The sequence below is a fragment of the Micropterus dolomieu genome, linkage group LG22 (genome assembly GCF_021292245.1).
Source record: "Micropterus dolomieu isolate WLL.071019.BEF.003 ecotype Adirondacks linkage group LG22, ASM2129224v1, whole genome shotgun sequence".
Classification (NCBI taxonomy): Eukaryota; Metazoa; Chordata; class Actinopteri; order Centrarchiformes; family Centrarchidae; genus Micropterus; species Micropterus dolomieu.
In genome coordinates this window covers 19,936,663-19,952,077 of record NC_060171.1, presented here as the reverse complement: position 1 = coordinate 19,952,077, position 15,415 = coordinate 19,936,663, and the positions used below count along the sequence as shown (strand labels likewise).

The following is a 15,415-nucleotide window of genomic DNA, read 5'->3' as shown; positions in this document are numbered from 1 at the left end:
TGGAAAGATAAGTTTAACAATGGACGTTTAAAAAGCTCAGCCTTTGTTATGTACCCACACTACCAACCGGGCAACGTTGTGTTGTTGTAGGTGCAATTGGAGGGAAAACAGTAAATTAAAGGTACACTCCATTGTAGAGATTTTGTTGCCAGACTTCACAGCTCATTAAAGGGGATGTCGAAGCCGCCGCTGTGCAGGCAGAGGACCCTTTGCGATCTCGTGAGTTTCCTCTTCGTATTGTAAACCATATATTGTTTAATGATGATGAAGCGTGGTCGGATAGGTTAGTTCATGAAAATATATGTAGTTATACGTAATAGCTTAAATATTTCGCCGTCTAGTTCGGAGTTACACGACAAACAAGTCTCACTTTTCGTCAGGCTTTCTCGGAGGACGCCCGATTCCAGCCCCAGTGCATTCTGGTGCCGTCCCCGCTCTTCTGTCGAGATCCACCGCTAACGTGAAGCTGGTAAGGATAAACTGGTCAGATCAATTAAAGGGGAAATGTTGCAAGAATATAACTCCGCTTTGGTCCTAAAATCGCATCTAGAGCAATTGTAAACACTTATATTGCACCATGTCATCATAAACTATCCCCAAGTAGCACGATTTGCGCTGTTTTAGTGATATGAACTCTGATGTTGCACACATCGCATGGCGTGGGACAGGAAAGGGTTAATTTTTTCCGCCGCCGACATTTTTGTTCGGAGCTCTACGGCAACTTTTTAACTTACATATGCAACGAGCTGCCACTGTGTGTCACTTCTATGTACCACATTTAGGATGTAGGCTGCACAGTTTGTGTTTTTTAAATGGATTACAGCTCGCAGTCTCGCACGCCCTCAGCTCTTTGTTGCACAGAGCTGCTTGTGCACATCGCCCCGTGCATGGATCAGCGTTTGCGAGCAAGAGCTAGCATGAAAAAGGAAAGCTGCAGCTTTGGCAAAACAAACATAAAACCTGAAAGACGTGTCTCAAAGTTGAGCTCCCAGTAATGGCAGTTTATAAAGTAGGGTACATCACACCCGAAAAGGCAGAGCTTACATCTGATCAGCTCATGTTAGCCAGTGCTTAGGGTTGAATGAACTTAGCAGCATTTCGTCTCTTGAACACTCCCACAGCGTAGCCACTAACTAACAGATGCCCCTTCAGCAACTTAAAGGTTGTTTAAACAACACACTTGGGTTATAAATAACCAATAACCTGACTGGCATTTTTAACTTGTGGCCAAGTGCCAATTGTCTGTTCCTTTTGCTGAACCTGAAAATATGAGAGTCGATCAGTTTGTTGTCAGTGGTGTTTGAATGTGGCACAGAGAGGTGTTCATTTTAGTATTGCAATTTGTAACAGTTGATTTGTGGTCATGTTTTGTAGATTTAATTCCTGGTGTTGGGTTGCTTTGGCTCTGTAGCTACTTCTGCCAGGGGAACAAAAGATGACAAGCTTGGTCTATTAATCATCATTTGATCCACAGAAAACTTTGTGAAGCAATGAAATGATCTGTCTTTTTTGTTGTTGAGTTTATTAAAACATAAACTCAACAACAAAAACATTTAACGGTGTTGGCAAGGACAATCAGCCATTTTTCACAATTTTCTGATATCTTATAGACTAAACAATTAATTGATAATCAAGAATATAATTTGCAGTTTAATAGCTAGTGACAGCCCTACAGATGACTGCAGAGTTAAATCAACAGGTCTCTGACACAGTCATAAAAAACTATGCTATTTAAAGGCAGGATTTATTGAAGTGCTGTTTCTTCCGATTGCACAGATGTAGAAGCTCTCTTGTATGTTTTATCTTTGTCATGAGGCACTCGAAAAGATACACAAAGGTGTACATTTCCGAATAATCTGAGAAGGCATTGCGTTGTTTTTTTAGTGTGTTCATTGCAGTTAACAAGATTTTCTTTCAGCCTCGTGTGACATCCAAACAGTGTTTCTAATCACCAATTCTATTGTTGTGTTTTGTCCTGGTCATTGATGTGATTCTAGCGGTGAGGGCCCAGAGTTTCTTCAGACATGTCAGTGAGGGAGTCCTTTAACCCCGAAAGCTATGAGCTGGACAAGAACTTCAGGCTCACCCGCTTTGCTGAGCTCAAGGGCACAGGCTGCAAGGTTGGCATCTCCTTATCAAAATCTACCTCGGGTGTATTATTGTCTTTATACAAATGTGTAAGTATTCTGTCAGAATAGAAATATAATGTGTGAAAATGGTGGTAATTTTCTTCGGTCACAGGTGTCCCAGGATGTGTTACAGAAGCTGCTAGAAACACTACAGGAGAACCACTATCAAGAGGATGAACAGTTTCTGGGGGCAGTTATGCCCCGATTAGGTATCTATGGTCTTCTTATAGCACTATAATAACTAATAACATAGTTACAAAGTGCTTATAAAGGCTTAAACAAACAACAGCAGCTGTAACAGGAACAAGTCTTACAATAATAAATATAAAGTATATTAAATGATTAAAGATGACATAAGTTACTATAAAGAAATGTCTATATGGGACACTCCCCAAGGTGTGACAAGAATTCTCCTTTGAGGTTGAAACCAGTTTTGTGGCAGGATTAAAGACATAGTTGCTTCATTTTGAACTCCCACACCAGTGACAAGAGTCCTGCTGTATTATACGTAAGCCCCAAATGACCTGACATTGTTGAGTCCAATTTAGGGAGGGGGCTTTGCATCAGGGAAGCAAGAAATACATCTGGCTACAAAAGATTTAATTACTTTTAAAGTATTAAACCTGACCCTCAGTTCTGAAATGATCAGTCTACCAGTATAGACATGCTAAAATGAGTCTCCATGAAAGTCCAGCTGTCAAATTTTGCTCCACCTGAAGTTGTCTGCCTTGTCTTTTAGGATTTTTTTGTGTGCACTAACAGTACCATATCACACACACACCAACAGAACATAAACCTCTTACAAATATCACAGAGAAAGCTCTTTTATTTTTTGAAGGCATAGGCATGGACACCTGTGTGATCCCCCTCAGACATGGAGGCCTTTCTCTGGTTCAGACAACAGATTACATCTACCCCATCGTGGATGACCCCTACATGATGGTATGGATGTCCTCTTTTATGGTCATTACTTTTTGTCTCAGTGTGATCCTATAAATTATACATACATGTGACAAATGGAAGCATGTCACTGTTGTAATTCTTTATTGGGTCTGATGTAGACCTACTTTACACACCAACCCTTTTTAATGTGCTTTAATATCAGTATTTCTATTTTGTAGGGAAGAATTGCTTGTGCCAATGTTCTAAGTGACCTGTACGCCATGGGAGTGACAGAGTGTGACAACATGTTGATGCTTCTGGGAGTCAGCAACAAAATGTCAGAGAAGGTAAGAGGCATGTCAGTTGTTGCGTTTTTTACTTTTTGGATCTTGTGTCTAGCAAATAATTGCAAGGAACCAGTTGGGTTGATTGTTAAAACAAACCAAGTACCGCTCAAAGGTTTCTGAGACTCAAAATTAAAGAACATGTTGTGAAACAGTTAATGAACAGTTATGAAAGATACTATTAGTTTTACGCCATGCTGTCAGTCCCTGCTCTGAATTTTCTGTGTCTTTGCAGGAGAGAGACAAAGTCATGCCACTGATCATCCAGGGATTCAAGGATGCATCGGAGGAGGCAGGCACATCTGTAACAGGAGGGCAGACTGTGCTCAACCCCTGGGTGGTGATGGGAGGAGTTGCCACAACAGTCTGCCAGCCCAATGAATTTATCATGTGAGAATGAGTTCCTACTACAAATTTCCTTACTCATGCTGTTTGTGCTATTGACACTTTGTGTATTATTTTTGTTGTTGTAACCTGCAAAAAATCCTGACGACTCCAAGTTTGACATTTCTCAGGCCCGACAATGCAGTGCCAGGAGACGTGTTGGTGTTGACCAAGCCACTCGGTACACAAGTGGCCGTTGCAGTTCACCAGTGGCTAGATATTGTAAGTGCCTGCTGACTCGTTAAAAATGTTGCCTGGGCACTTCTTAGGATACACACTGATGCAATGTTTGTTTTTTTTGTATATCTCAGCCTGAGAAGTGGAACAAGATCAAGCTGGTGGTAACCCAGGAAGATGTAGAGCTGGCCTACCATGAAGCCATGATGAACATGGCTCGGCTCAACAGGACAGGTAAAACTACTATAATTGATTTGCAGTGATAACTGCTTAACACAGTTTTATTTTCATTTGGTATTGTCATTATTTTTCAACTATGTTAGTGTGCTAAGTTGAGCAGAAATCTTGTGTTGGGCAGAAAAATGCTATTTTTCTCAACAGCAGCAGCAGGGCTGGATTGCACCCTCTGTGGCTAAGCAGCTTCTGCTAATAATGTGAAACTTTATTTTCAAATAAATAGCTTGGTATACTTTAAAAGATAATGTTCCATGTGAGACAGACGTTGCATACTGCAGCTTCATGTTTACACAACACATCCAGTTGTCGTGTTTTTGTTTTGCTTTTTCCTTTTCTTTTTTTTTGTTTCTTGGATTAAATTGTTCTCCCACAATGAGTTACAGTCTTTATGAAACAATATTTGTTTAGACCACTGGCTAATCTTCATGAAAACAGAGTCAACCAATTAATCATCCAGAGGCCCTTCTAAGTCTCTCTCTCTCTTTGTTCTCCCTTGTAGCGGCTGGTCTCATGCACACCTTCAATGCTCACGCAGCCACCGACATCACAGGGTTTGGCATCCTTGGCCACGCTCAGACGCTGGCACGGCAACAACGAAGTGAGGTATCATTTGTCATCCATAACCTCCCAGTCCTAGCCAAGATGGCTGCCGTGTCCAAGGCCTGTGGGAACATGTTCGGACTCATGCACGGCACCTGCCCTGAAACATCAGGTGTGTGTGCGGGCGTGTGTGTACAAGGCTCTGTGTTTCTTTCTTCCATAACCCTTGTTTATTTTGAATGTAAAGTTTATTTACAGTATATAGCACCAACAAATAAAACATTAATGTAAGGCTGTACTACAGCCTGCGGGCCACAACAACAAAGATTCACTCACCCTCCCTACAAAAAACCTTTTGATGTAGCATTCTCAATCAGCTGCAGTTTCTCCAGTGATCATTTGTTAGGGCATGTGAACTGAGTTACAATAGTCTAATTGGGACACGATGAGTGTGAGATAACAGGCCATAATTATGGAATATTTTAAGTAGGAATAAAGAAGAATCTCATAGTAATTTGACATTTGTTTTCTCATGAAATGTCCTGAGAATATGACTTAGTATAGGTTAAAGTTGTACTGAGGCTCATTTGTACCTTTGATGCTATGCTCTTAGAGTTGATAACGAGGACTTTTCTGGGCCATCCAATTCTTGAAACAGCGTTGTAGTACAGCCAACTTCTATGATTGGTTAAGTCTAAGGGAAAGGCACAACTGAGTATCATCTCTTTAACAAAGCTAAGGAAAAAAATAAAACTACAATTGATCTGTCCAAGTGAAAGCAAGTGAAAGGAGAACAGGCCTGGACCAGGAATTAAAGCCTGACAGGCACCACAGGAAAGAGGAGCCCAAAAGACAGATAAAGCCCTACAGAGGCTCAACAACATAAAGAAACATAGGATGAGAACCACTCACGACAGCCCATAATAATATAGTGCCACCTGGGCAGGACAACGATATTATGCACATCAGTATCAAAGGCAGTGCTTAGATCCAGTCTTAAGAGAACCGAGCCACCAGCATCACTGCACATCACTGCACATCACTACACATCACTGCACATCTTTTGACACCCTTGTGACTGATCAGATCTCCTTTTCTTTACAGGAGGCCTGCTTATCTGTCTGCCTCGGGAGCAGGCTGCCCGCTTCTGTGCCGAGATTAAATCCCCAAAATACGGCGAGGGCCACCAAGCGTGGATCATTGGGATTGTAGAGAAAGGAAACCGCACTGCTCGCATCATTGACAAGCCACGGATCATAGAGGTGGCACCACAAGCAGCCACGCAGAATGTCAACCCAACGCCTGGTGCAACTTCTTAATCTTCCTTTGCTGCATCATAGACCGGAACCCCAAAAGCTCTGCCGAGTGATTTTAGACACATAAACTACAAAACCATCCTAGAGTGTTGAAATGTATACACAAAATAGTATGTACCCATAAAAGACTGGGTTGGCGTGTATCTACATGAAAATCAGCCCCTCACAGTGGCCCAAGGGCATGTCATCACCCAGTGGACTCAACCTGCAGTATCCCCATGATAAAAAATCGCTAAGAAATAGAGCATACTTAAAATCATTTGCCTTTCATGTCTCTTGTATCCTGTTATGTTAAATGTGCGTGATTGGCAGGCAGCTTCTGATAAGAGAGTGATGATGATGAAGACAATTATCTGATGGTGTTGATTCATTTTGAATTTTAGAAAGTCTGGTATCTGTCGCCTCTTTGGGTCTTTTTAAAATTGCTCTCATCAAGTAAGCGGGCTGCGTGATGGTGTTTCTGTTTGTCCATTCACTTTGTACAGTTAAAGCCTAGTTTTAGTTCATTACTGTAAACTGATGCCTTGAAAGAAACTAAGTGTGACCAGAATGGTTTGTTTTTTTATTACTTTGACTTTTTGTATTGTCCCCACCCAAACTAATAAATACTCAAGTAGAAGATGGTTTGTTTTTGCCCGTTACCTGGGAGCCTCACTCATGCGAATTAACTAGATTGAATGTGACATTTTATCTACTTACATCATAAAACTGCAGATATATTTTATTTTTATTTTTTTTACATAAAGAATTGATGCTCCATCATGCAATGACCTGCAGTCAGATTAATTGTGGTAAAAATTCATAGATGAGAAGAAATCTGCATATCCTTCTGGAGATAAACCTCTCAACTGCATTCCCAGTTTGTCATTGCATTTAAGGTAATATGGTGTTAAGAGTTTTAATTACATGGTCACAGAGGTGTGCAACTGTAGCATTCTGGGTTGTTGACAAAAAGCACTCAGTGAGCGTGTTACCTTTGTTGAAGGTCTGGTGCATTTAGTTTTGCTCTTCTAAATAAATGCTAGAATATGTGCTGTGAGCAGTCTGACTTCCTGTTATGAAGCTTCCAGTTGATCAAACTCTTGATCCTTTTTCTTTATCCTAATAGCCTGGATGAATCTAGAAGGACAGTGTAAATGTTCATGTGGATATCAGAAACGAGATATGACCTCCACCCCATCTTTTAAAATAAACTTCTCTTATAATAGATGGTTTTTCGGTGTCTGTTTTTGATGCATTAAAAGAGTTTGAATTATCATTTAATAATAATCAATCATTAGTAAAGTTACCAGTATGATGAATTCATTTCTCATTAATAATCTTATGTCTGCATTTCATCAGTTGCACAAAAGCCGATGATTCTGGGCTGTATATAATATGTGTATAATCAAATGACAAAACACCTTAAAATGAACAGCAAATTCATAAATATTGACGTAACAATAGATTTCTATTTTCAAACATACTTTTTAAAAATTGTACAGTCTATGGCATAAACTGACAAAAGGTTTCAAGGAGGGAGAAATAACCATTGCAAAATCAAAATTTCCCATTTTTAAAGATTACATCTTTCCCTCAGCAACAAAACTGCACAGCTCTGAACATTATAGTATAAACAGAGATAAATTAGAGTAACAATTGTTCTTTTTGTCTGACAGGAATGACCAGCTCCTACAACGTGACACACCATAAAAGCAAAAACATCCTAAGTGCAACCTGTCACCAGAACATTGGTTTGTTTTTATGAATGAAGCACTACAAAGACACTCACAGGTCATATGTGAGCCAAATGAAGCAAACCATCCCACAGTGTCTATTATATGTGCTTTTTCCCATTTTCCAGCTGTACACGCTTTGCATGCTCCACCGTCTTCTTGTCATTTTCTAGCTTGAAAAGTGCTTGGATATCAAGCATGGCCTTCCTAATGTGCTGACCAAACCGGTATGAGTCCTGCAGGTCACACAGAAAGGCAATAACACATACAGTGAGAGAGAGAAACAGAAAAAGTGTTGAGTTTTGAAAGATAGCATGGATGATATACAGATGGATCTATAAAAAGCATTGATCTTATTTTGTGCTCTTACTGTGTCAGGGCTAGAGAACTTGCTCGAGATGTGGAATGTGATGAGGTTTTCCCCAACAATTATATAAGACACTCCATAACCGTCATCAGCCACCTGGGGTTAGACAGGAAATTCTGTTATATTACTGTCCAAAACTCTCCGAGATCAGGGCACAGGGAGGAGCGTTATGACTGTGCACATCTCTAAAATAAAACAGTAATAAATCAACTCACTGGGCCAAATCCACCACCTGCACCCACATATTTAGGGAACTTGTTAATGTCAACTAAATTGAGCTGCTGCTGTGGAGTCTGGCTGGTTGACAACTTCCAGGGCTCTGAAAGCACCTAGAAGCAAAGACATTGAATGTTGTATGGAAAAGGGCACATAAGAAACATGTGAATCAGAAACCAACACAATGATGAATGAGAGACAATAGGTGATTATAAGTCTAACCTTCTTAAGAAATCGTGAGTCAACACCAAGGTACTTGGACACTATGTAGAGACAGAAGAGGTGACGGTCGATACCAGAACCAGTCATGGCCAGACGATACATGTTTTGATGCTTATCTGCCGCCTTTCGAAACAGGGCAAGTCTCTGGGCATTCTGATCACAAAAACAACCAACACAAAAGAATAGCATCCAGTTTCACACAGATGTCATATCACAGTGACCTTATTTCTGTTAACGTGAGGGTCAATTTAACAGAACACCAGGGAGTTCAGAGTCCAAGGCACTGACATGCAGAGACACATTGCCCATAGGTCTTAGTGACCAAGTCCTAAGCGGCACAATGTGACCTCTCGAAATCGGACCTTGAATACTTGCAGCAAGTCTTGACAGACACACCACGTCACGTCACTGTGAGCCTGGTAATGCACACATTTGCCACCAGATACTTCCAAAGTCTAATTATTCTACAAAAAAGGATATCGATTTATTCCAGTAAAGGGTTTTAATATCTTCAACCCTGCTGGACCCAGCTGGGTCGTTTTTTTATAGGGTGCCATTTGGACTTCATTACTTGGGATAAATAATTAGTTGATTTACCTATATTTTAAAGTTCTATAATATAAAGGATATATCGAACTTTATGAAAAAGATATTAGTCGAGCTCAGGCACCTTTATTGTATTAAATTTATATATATTAACAACATGCGAGACATGTCCACCTTGTTAAGGACTCAGACATAACTGTTTAAAGCAGAAATAAAGGATATACATGGTATCGTCAATACCAGCCTGGGTATTACTTGGAAAGTAATTAGTTACACTACTAGTTAATGAGAAAAGTAAAACTGACAGTAACTTAACACCCAACACTGAGTATGAGACATCATGTAGCACTTCATTTCTCGATGTGGCTGTTGTTTAGTAATGAACAATTAACAATAATATTCAAAAAACATGGTTTTATTGAATAATTAAGTAAATATAATTTATTAATATAGCTACATAAAGAAACCTAATTTCTTGACTGGCAACTCTCTGCTATCTCATAGACGACATCTTGTCCTGGTTCAGGCACCACAGCTATACTACACCATTGGATGTGGAGGGAGATGCAATTCGCAACCCTCACCACTAGATGTCACTAAAACTTACACACTCAACCTTTAATGTCTCTCTTTTTACCATAACAAAAAAGAAAATGAAATATTTATTAATGACAGAAATTCAAACAAATTATTTTCTCACATATTGATCATTATGAAATAAATAAATAAATAAAAACAACAACCCACTGTCTGTTTGGAAACAGTGAGTAGCTTACCTCAGCCTGCATGTAAGTTACAGACAATATTAAAATAATCCAGTTTAATACGTCCATTTAGATTGAATTATGGCCATTAAATGACATCTATAGATATGTGCTAATGTTAAGAGAATTTTATCTCTTAATTTTACAATAAAAATACATTGAGACTGTAAAATATTGCCTTAAGGGCTTTTTTTATTGTGGCTTTTAATCTTGTATCAAAAATTGAACTGCATACTGAATGCAGACTTGCATGTACAAATCACCAGCAGTAAATATTGTGCTAGTACTAGTATTGAACTACAAGAAGCAAGACAGTTACAAGCCTTTAATTAGAGTTATGTATAAGTTTTTGACGGGACAGTTGCGCAAAGGGGGCCCAGTTAGATGTTTTTGTCATGGGGCCCAAAATTCCTGGCGGCGCCCCTGCCACTACTACAAATAGGTTCCGCAGGATATAAGAAAAGGAGAACAAGGATGGAAGGAGAAATGCATATTTAACAGACTTCTGTGGTCTTGTGTTTTCCCAGTTTATTTCAAGTATTTCTGTGTGTTTGTGTATTCTGCTTACTGTTGCACCTGCATCCTCCATGGCTCTGACAAATGCAACAGCCTCAGAAGTGCAGGATCGTACCGTTTCCGTCCGACCGTCTCTGAACATACGAGTCATTGATGACTCGTACGTCAGACAGAAAACACCCTGGTCCTATAAAGCAGGTGGTTTGAAGTCATTCAGTGATGGTGGATGATACAATTAAACATAAAAAAAACAACAAACAATAATGTCAGTAATGTCATTCCAGAGACAGGACGGTGGATGATTGCAGCCTACCCTGAACTGTGCCAGCTGCAGGGCCAGCTGAATAAAGGCATCGGGGCTGGTCCTGCACTTCTTGATCAGTCCTTTCCCAAACTCACTGAACAGACAGCCATGGAAGTCCACGTCATCAGCTATCTGCTTGGCTGATAGGTATGAAGTCTCAATTACATCTTGGCACTAAGAGAGGGCAAAACAGAAAGAAATCCTGATTCATTTTGTGATAAAAATGCAGCTGAAATGCCATTAAATGCAAATCATACAGGTCAATGGCAGTGCATGATGGAAGGGTCTACTCTACCTCCTTTGGAATCTGCCACTGTAGTCGAGTGGGATAAGGCAGGCCTTTGTTCACATCCCCTTTGCAGTGTCCCTCCTCTGTGTAGCCAAGGTGGAAGCAGTCTGTTGCAAGGACATACTAAACACACACAAACTTTTAATCAATTTTAATCATCCATCCATCATCAACCCCTTATCCTGTGTACAGGGTTGCGGGAGCCAATCCCAGCTTACATCGGGCAAAAGGCAGGGTACACCCTGGACAGGTCACCAGTCCATCTCAGGGCCACACATAGACAAACAACGAGTCACTCTCATACCTAAGGACAATTTCGAGTCACCAATTAACCTAGCCTGCATGTCTTTGGATGGTGGGAGGAAACCGGAGCACCCGGAGAGAACCCACGCAGACACAGGGAGAACATGCAAACTCCACACAGAAAGGCTGGGGTAACTGGGGTTTGAACCCACAACATTCTTGCTGTGAGGTAACAGTGCTAACCACTGCACCACCACGCCGCCCAATTAATTAGAAATACAATATCAGCACACATGGTATACCTCCCACATATGTCCTACAATTGGTGCATCAGCCCAAGAATGTTCAGCATTTACACCAATTTTTCCATTCGGATAAGAGATCAAGGTGAAAGACTTGTCAAACCACCTGTGAAAAAAGTAAGAAAATCTTTTTAGGGAAAAAAAACCACTAAAAGTCTAACTAGTGCTGCATTCAAAAGCAGAAACCTTCACTTGACTTCTCTGCCTACCTGTCGTAACATTTTCCATGAAGCAGGGACTTGGCGTAACTGTCAAGTGAACCATTCTTTGCAGGGTCATAACCCTGCGGCTCGTCATCTAGTGCCAGGAAGAAGGCAGCTGACTCAATGGAGTCCAAGGACACTTTGTTCACTCCCTGGTTGAAATATTTAATCCGAGCCCGAGCCCATGGAACTCTAGAAGAGGATGTGAGTAATTAACAAAGAAAACAAATTTCCATCTTCTTTTTCGTGTCTATGTACAAATGTGTCCTGTGCATGTGTGTGATTGTGTACCTGTTTCCCGCAGTCAAGGCAGCTAATTTGAGTTCTCCTGGCTGGGGTTCTGATGTATCATTGAGGATCCTTTGAAACTGTGTCTCAAGTTCACTGGGTAAGAGGTGGCGCCCTCCAGTGTACAGCCACACTTGAAAGAGACGGCCCTTGTGGTAAACGACCAGGTGCTTACGGTCAGTCAGGTGCTGTACAATATCTGCAGGGAAGGGCCAGCATGTAAAGGCAGGGTGTTTGGACAAAGGATAGAATAAAGGGAAAGGTGCAGACACCTAATCTCAAAGATAAAAAGAATATCATTAGAAGTATAATCACAAGAACTAGCATAAACATTTTGGAAAAACAGATGGATGAATGCTCCCCTTTAATCTTCATACCTAATCCTGAGTGCCTGCCGTACACTTGTTAGAGGGTAAATCAGTATTGGAACACATTTGACTGATTTAGTGATGTCAAAGCAGCATATTTAACTTTTAACACCTCATAGAAAACACATGCCGTGACATCAAGTTTCAAACCAGGACAGCAGGTGCCGTCTGCCCTATGTGTTTGAGGGTTGGTATACCTTTTAAACTGTACAGACCCAAGCAGTTCCTCACCTGTTTCAATCCCAGGAATGCGGGTGGTGTTAAAGATCCTCTCCATCTGAGTGGAACACATAGGAACAGTCCCCACAGCCCTCAGCTGGGAGGAAGCAAAAAATGAAATCATAGGTAAGTTTAACCTAGTTGGGAAAGAAGATGAATAGATTTAAATAAGCAGAAAGCTTCAATGTTTAAGCTCAGGCTAGAGTGAAGATAGAGGGTAGACAATGAGAAGAATGACAGATAGGAAGAGAAGAATAAAATATGTGTGGGTTTACAGGGGGTAGGCTCCAACCTAAGTGGGGGATTGGGGTTAGAGAAGAGTCGTTGAAAAGTCATGGCAAACATTACCGGTGCGTGTTCACCACGTTCTAGCTTGCGTCTGTACTGCAGCATGGCATGAACCACATTCCCTGCCCGTGCAGCCTGTCGGTGCGTTGGGGTCACATACAAGAGGTCCTTTGCATAAATACATTCACCACACAAAAAAAGCAGACATATCAAGTCAACACAATTAGACAGAAAGCAGATTACAAATAGTGAGGTGAAGTTTCAAGAAACAAAGGAATTTTTATTTGTTTAGTACTTCTTGTTAAAAAAAAAAAATAGCACTCATCTCCCAACTGTTTGTCTCATTTCTGTATTGGTATAGTAAAAAACATAACTAATGTACTCCACTGGTATAACAAGCCAACAATCTATCTTACCATTATATAGAAGTTACTGTTCACCATGATAGGACTCCTGCCCCTGAGGTAGATGTACTCCTCCCACCAGTCACTTACCTAGAGAAGATTATTATTATTATTATTATTATATATTGCATCTTAGCTGAATTTGAGTTGAGTTGAGTATGCTTATAAATGTGAGTATTGTTTTAGAGGTTGCACAAACAAATTTTGTTGTATGGTTTTACTGTACAATGACAATTAAAGTTTATTCTATTTTATTCTATTCTATCAGTGTTGTGTCGCTTGTAAACAACACTCACATAATTTGTTGCCCACCAGGATTTTAGGATTAGGTATCTCTGCAGCTGGGCTGCTTCGGAATCTTTAAATTCATTGGCCAAAATCTCCATTTGGTTGTACTGTTCACTGTCCAGCAGAGGAAGGACCGACTCAAGGTACTGTGGGAAAAACATGGTGTGGGATGTGCGGACAACAGATCAGAAACACAGCAGATATAATAGAGCAGGTGAGTTACATAACAACATCCAGCACATACTACTGTACTTCTGTATCTTTCACAGGGTGCAAGAAAGCCGCAAGAACAGTAGATGGTGGTGTAGTCCAACTATGTCTGTGTGGTCTAACAAGCTACATTCATCAAATGGTTAGAAAAGGACATAAAATATACACTGCTCAAAAAAATAAAGGGAACACTAAAATAACACATCCTAGATCTGAATGAATGAAATAATCTCATTAAATACTCCTTTCTTTACATAGTTGAATGTGCTGACAACAAAATCACACAAAAATTATCAATGGAAATCACATTTATCAACCCATGGAGGTCTGGATTTGGAGTCACACTCAAAATCAATGTGGAAAACCACACTACAGGCCGATCCTACTTTGATGTAATGTCCTCAAAACAAGTGTGGCCTCCACGTGCCTGTATGACCTCCCTACAACGCCTGGGCATGCTCCTAATGAGGTGGTGGATGGTCTCCTGAGGGATCTCCTCCCAGACCTGGACTAAAGCATCCGCCAACTCCTGGACAGTCTGTGGTGCAACGTGGCGTTGGTGGATGGAGCGAGACATGATGTCCCAGATGTGCTCAATTGGATTCAGGTCTGGGGAACGGGCGGGCCAGTCCATAGCATCAATGCCTTCCTCTTGCAGGAACTGCTGACACACTCCAGCTACATGAGGTCTAGCATTGTGTTCCATTAGGAGGAACCCAGGGCCAACCGCACCAGCATATGGTCTCACAAGGGGTCTGAGCAGTCAGGCTCTGGCAAGCACATGGAGGGCTGTGCGGCCCCCCAAAGAAATGCCACCCCACACCATTACTGACCCACCGCCAAACCGGTCATGCTGGAGGATGTTGCAGGCAGCAGAAGGTTCTCCACGGCGTCTCCAGACTCTGTCACGTCTGTCACATGTGCTCAGTGTGAACCTGCTTTCATCTGTGAAGAGCACAGGGCGCCAGTGGCGAATTTGCCAATCTTGGTGTTCTCTGCCAAATGCCAAACGTCCTGCACGGTGTTGGGCTGTAAGCACAACCCCCACCTGTGGACATCGGGCCCTCATAACAACCTTATGGAGTCTGTTTCTGTTTGAGCAGACACATGCACATTTGTGGCCTGCTGGAGGTCATTTTGCAGGGCTGTGGCAGTGCTCCTCCTGCTCCTCCTTGCACAAAGGCAGAGGTAGCGGTCCTGCTGCTGGGTTGTTGCCCTCCTACGGCCTCCTCCACGTCTCCTGATGTACTGGCCTGTCTCCTGGTAGTGCCTCCATGCTCTGGACACTACGCTGACAGACACAGCAAACCTTCTTGCCACAGCTCGCATTGATGTGCCATCCTGGATGAGCTGCACTACCTGAGCCACTTGTGTGGGTTGTAGACTCCGTCTCATGCTACCACTAGAGTGAAAGCACCTCCAGCATTCAAAAGTGACCAAAACATCAGCCAGGAAGCATAGGAACTGAGAAGTGGTCTGTGGTCACCACCTGCAGAAGCACTCCTTTATTGGGGGTGTCTTGCTAATTGCCTATAATTTCCACCTGTTGTCTATTCCATTTGCACAACAGCATGTGAAACTGATTGTCAATCAGTGTTGCTTCCTAAGTGGACAGTTTGATTTCACAGGAGTGTGATTGACTTGGAGTTACATT

The 15,415-nt window shown here is 41.5% G+C and overlaps 3 protein-coding genes across 4 annotated transcripts in view; 2 read left to right on the top strand and 1 right to left on the bottom strand.

The window, feature by feature from the left end:
• Positions 1-15,415, top strand: part of LOC123961427 (zona pellucida sperm-binding protein 3-like) — a gene marked incomplete in the record, with an annotated part of 791,580 nt that overhangs the window by 746,175 nt on the left and 29,990 nt on the right.
• Positions 164-6,628, top strand: sephs1 (selenophosphate synthetase 1). Of its 2 annotated transcripts, XM_046036841.1 has the most exons (11): positions 164-219; positions 381-469; positions 1,998-2,120; positions 2,242-2,338; positions 2,968-3,071; positions 3,251-3,358; positions 3,591-3,745; positions 3,871-3,961; positions 4,051-4,150; positions 4,653-4,865; positions 5,798-6,628. In XM_046036841.1, the coding sequence occupies exons 3-11, from the start codon at positions 2,025-2,027 to the stop codon at positions 6,010-6,012; spliced, it is 1,179 nt and encodes a 392-aa protein (XP_045892797.1). In that variant the 5' UTR covers positions 164-219; positions 381-469; positions 1,998-2,024; the 3' UTR covers positions 6,013-6,628. The 2 variants fall into 2 exon arrangements, with proteins under 2 accessions (XP_045892797.1, XP_045892798.1); XM_046036842.1 differs by lacking the exons at positions 164-219; positions 381-469 and adding an exon at positions 696-1,162.
• cpt1b (carnitine palmitoyltransferase 1B (muscle)) overlaps positions 7,346-15,415 on the bottom strand; it is an 11,228-nt gene continuing 3,158 nt past the window's right edge. The window contains exons 6-19 of the mRNA XM_046036821.1: positions 13,560-13,697; positions 13,276-13,353; positions 12,920-13,027; positions 12,584-12,668; positions 11,988-12,183; positions 11,703-11,888; positions 11,494-11,599; positions 10,955-11,071; positions 10,669-10,833; positions 10,408-10,542; positions 8,530-8,682; positions 8,307-8,420; positions 8,095-8,187; positions 7,346-7,960 (exon numbers count right to left, since the gene is read on the bottom strand). Of these exons, the coding sequence (XP_045892777.1) occupies positions 7,826-7,960; positions 8,095-8,187; positions 8,307-8,420; positions 8,530-8,682; positions 10,408-10,542; positions 10,669-10,833; positions 10,955-11,071; positions 11,494-11,599; positions 11,703-11,888; positions 11,988-12,183; positions 12,584-12,668; positions 12,920-13,027; positions 13,276-13,353; positions 13,560-13,697 (1,809 nt within the window). The 3' untranslated portion in view covers positions 7,346-7,825. The remainder of the gene's footprint in view (positions 7,961-8,094; positions 8,188-8,306; positions 8,421-8,529; positions 8,683-10,407; positions 10,543-10,668; positions 10,834-10,954; positions 11,072-11,493; positions 11,600-11,702; positions 11,889-11,987; positions 12,184-12,583; positions 12,669-12,919; positions 13,028-13,275; positions 13,354-13,559; positions 13,698-15,415) is intronic.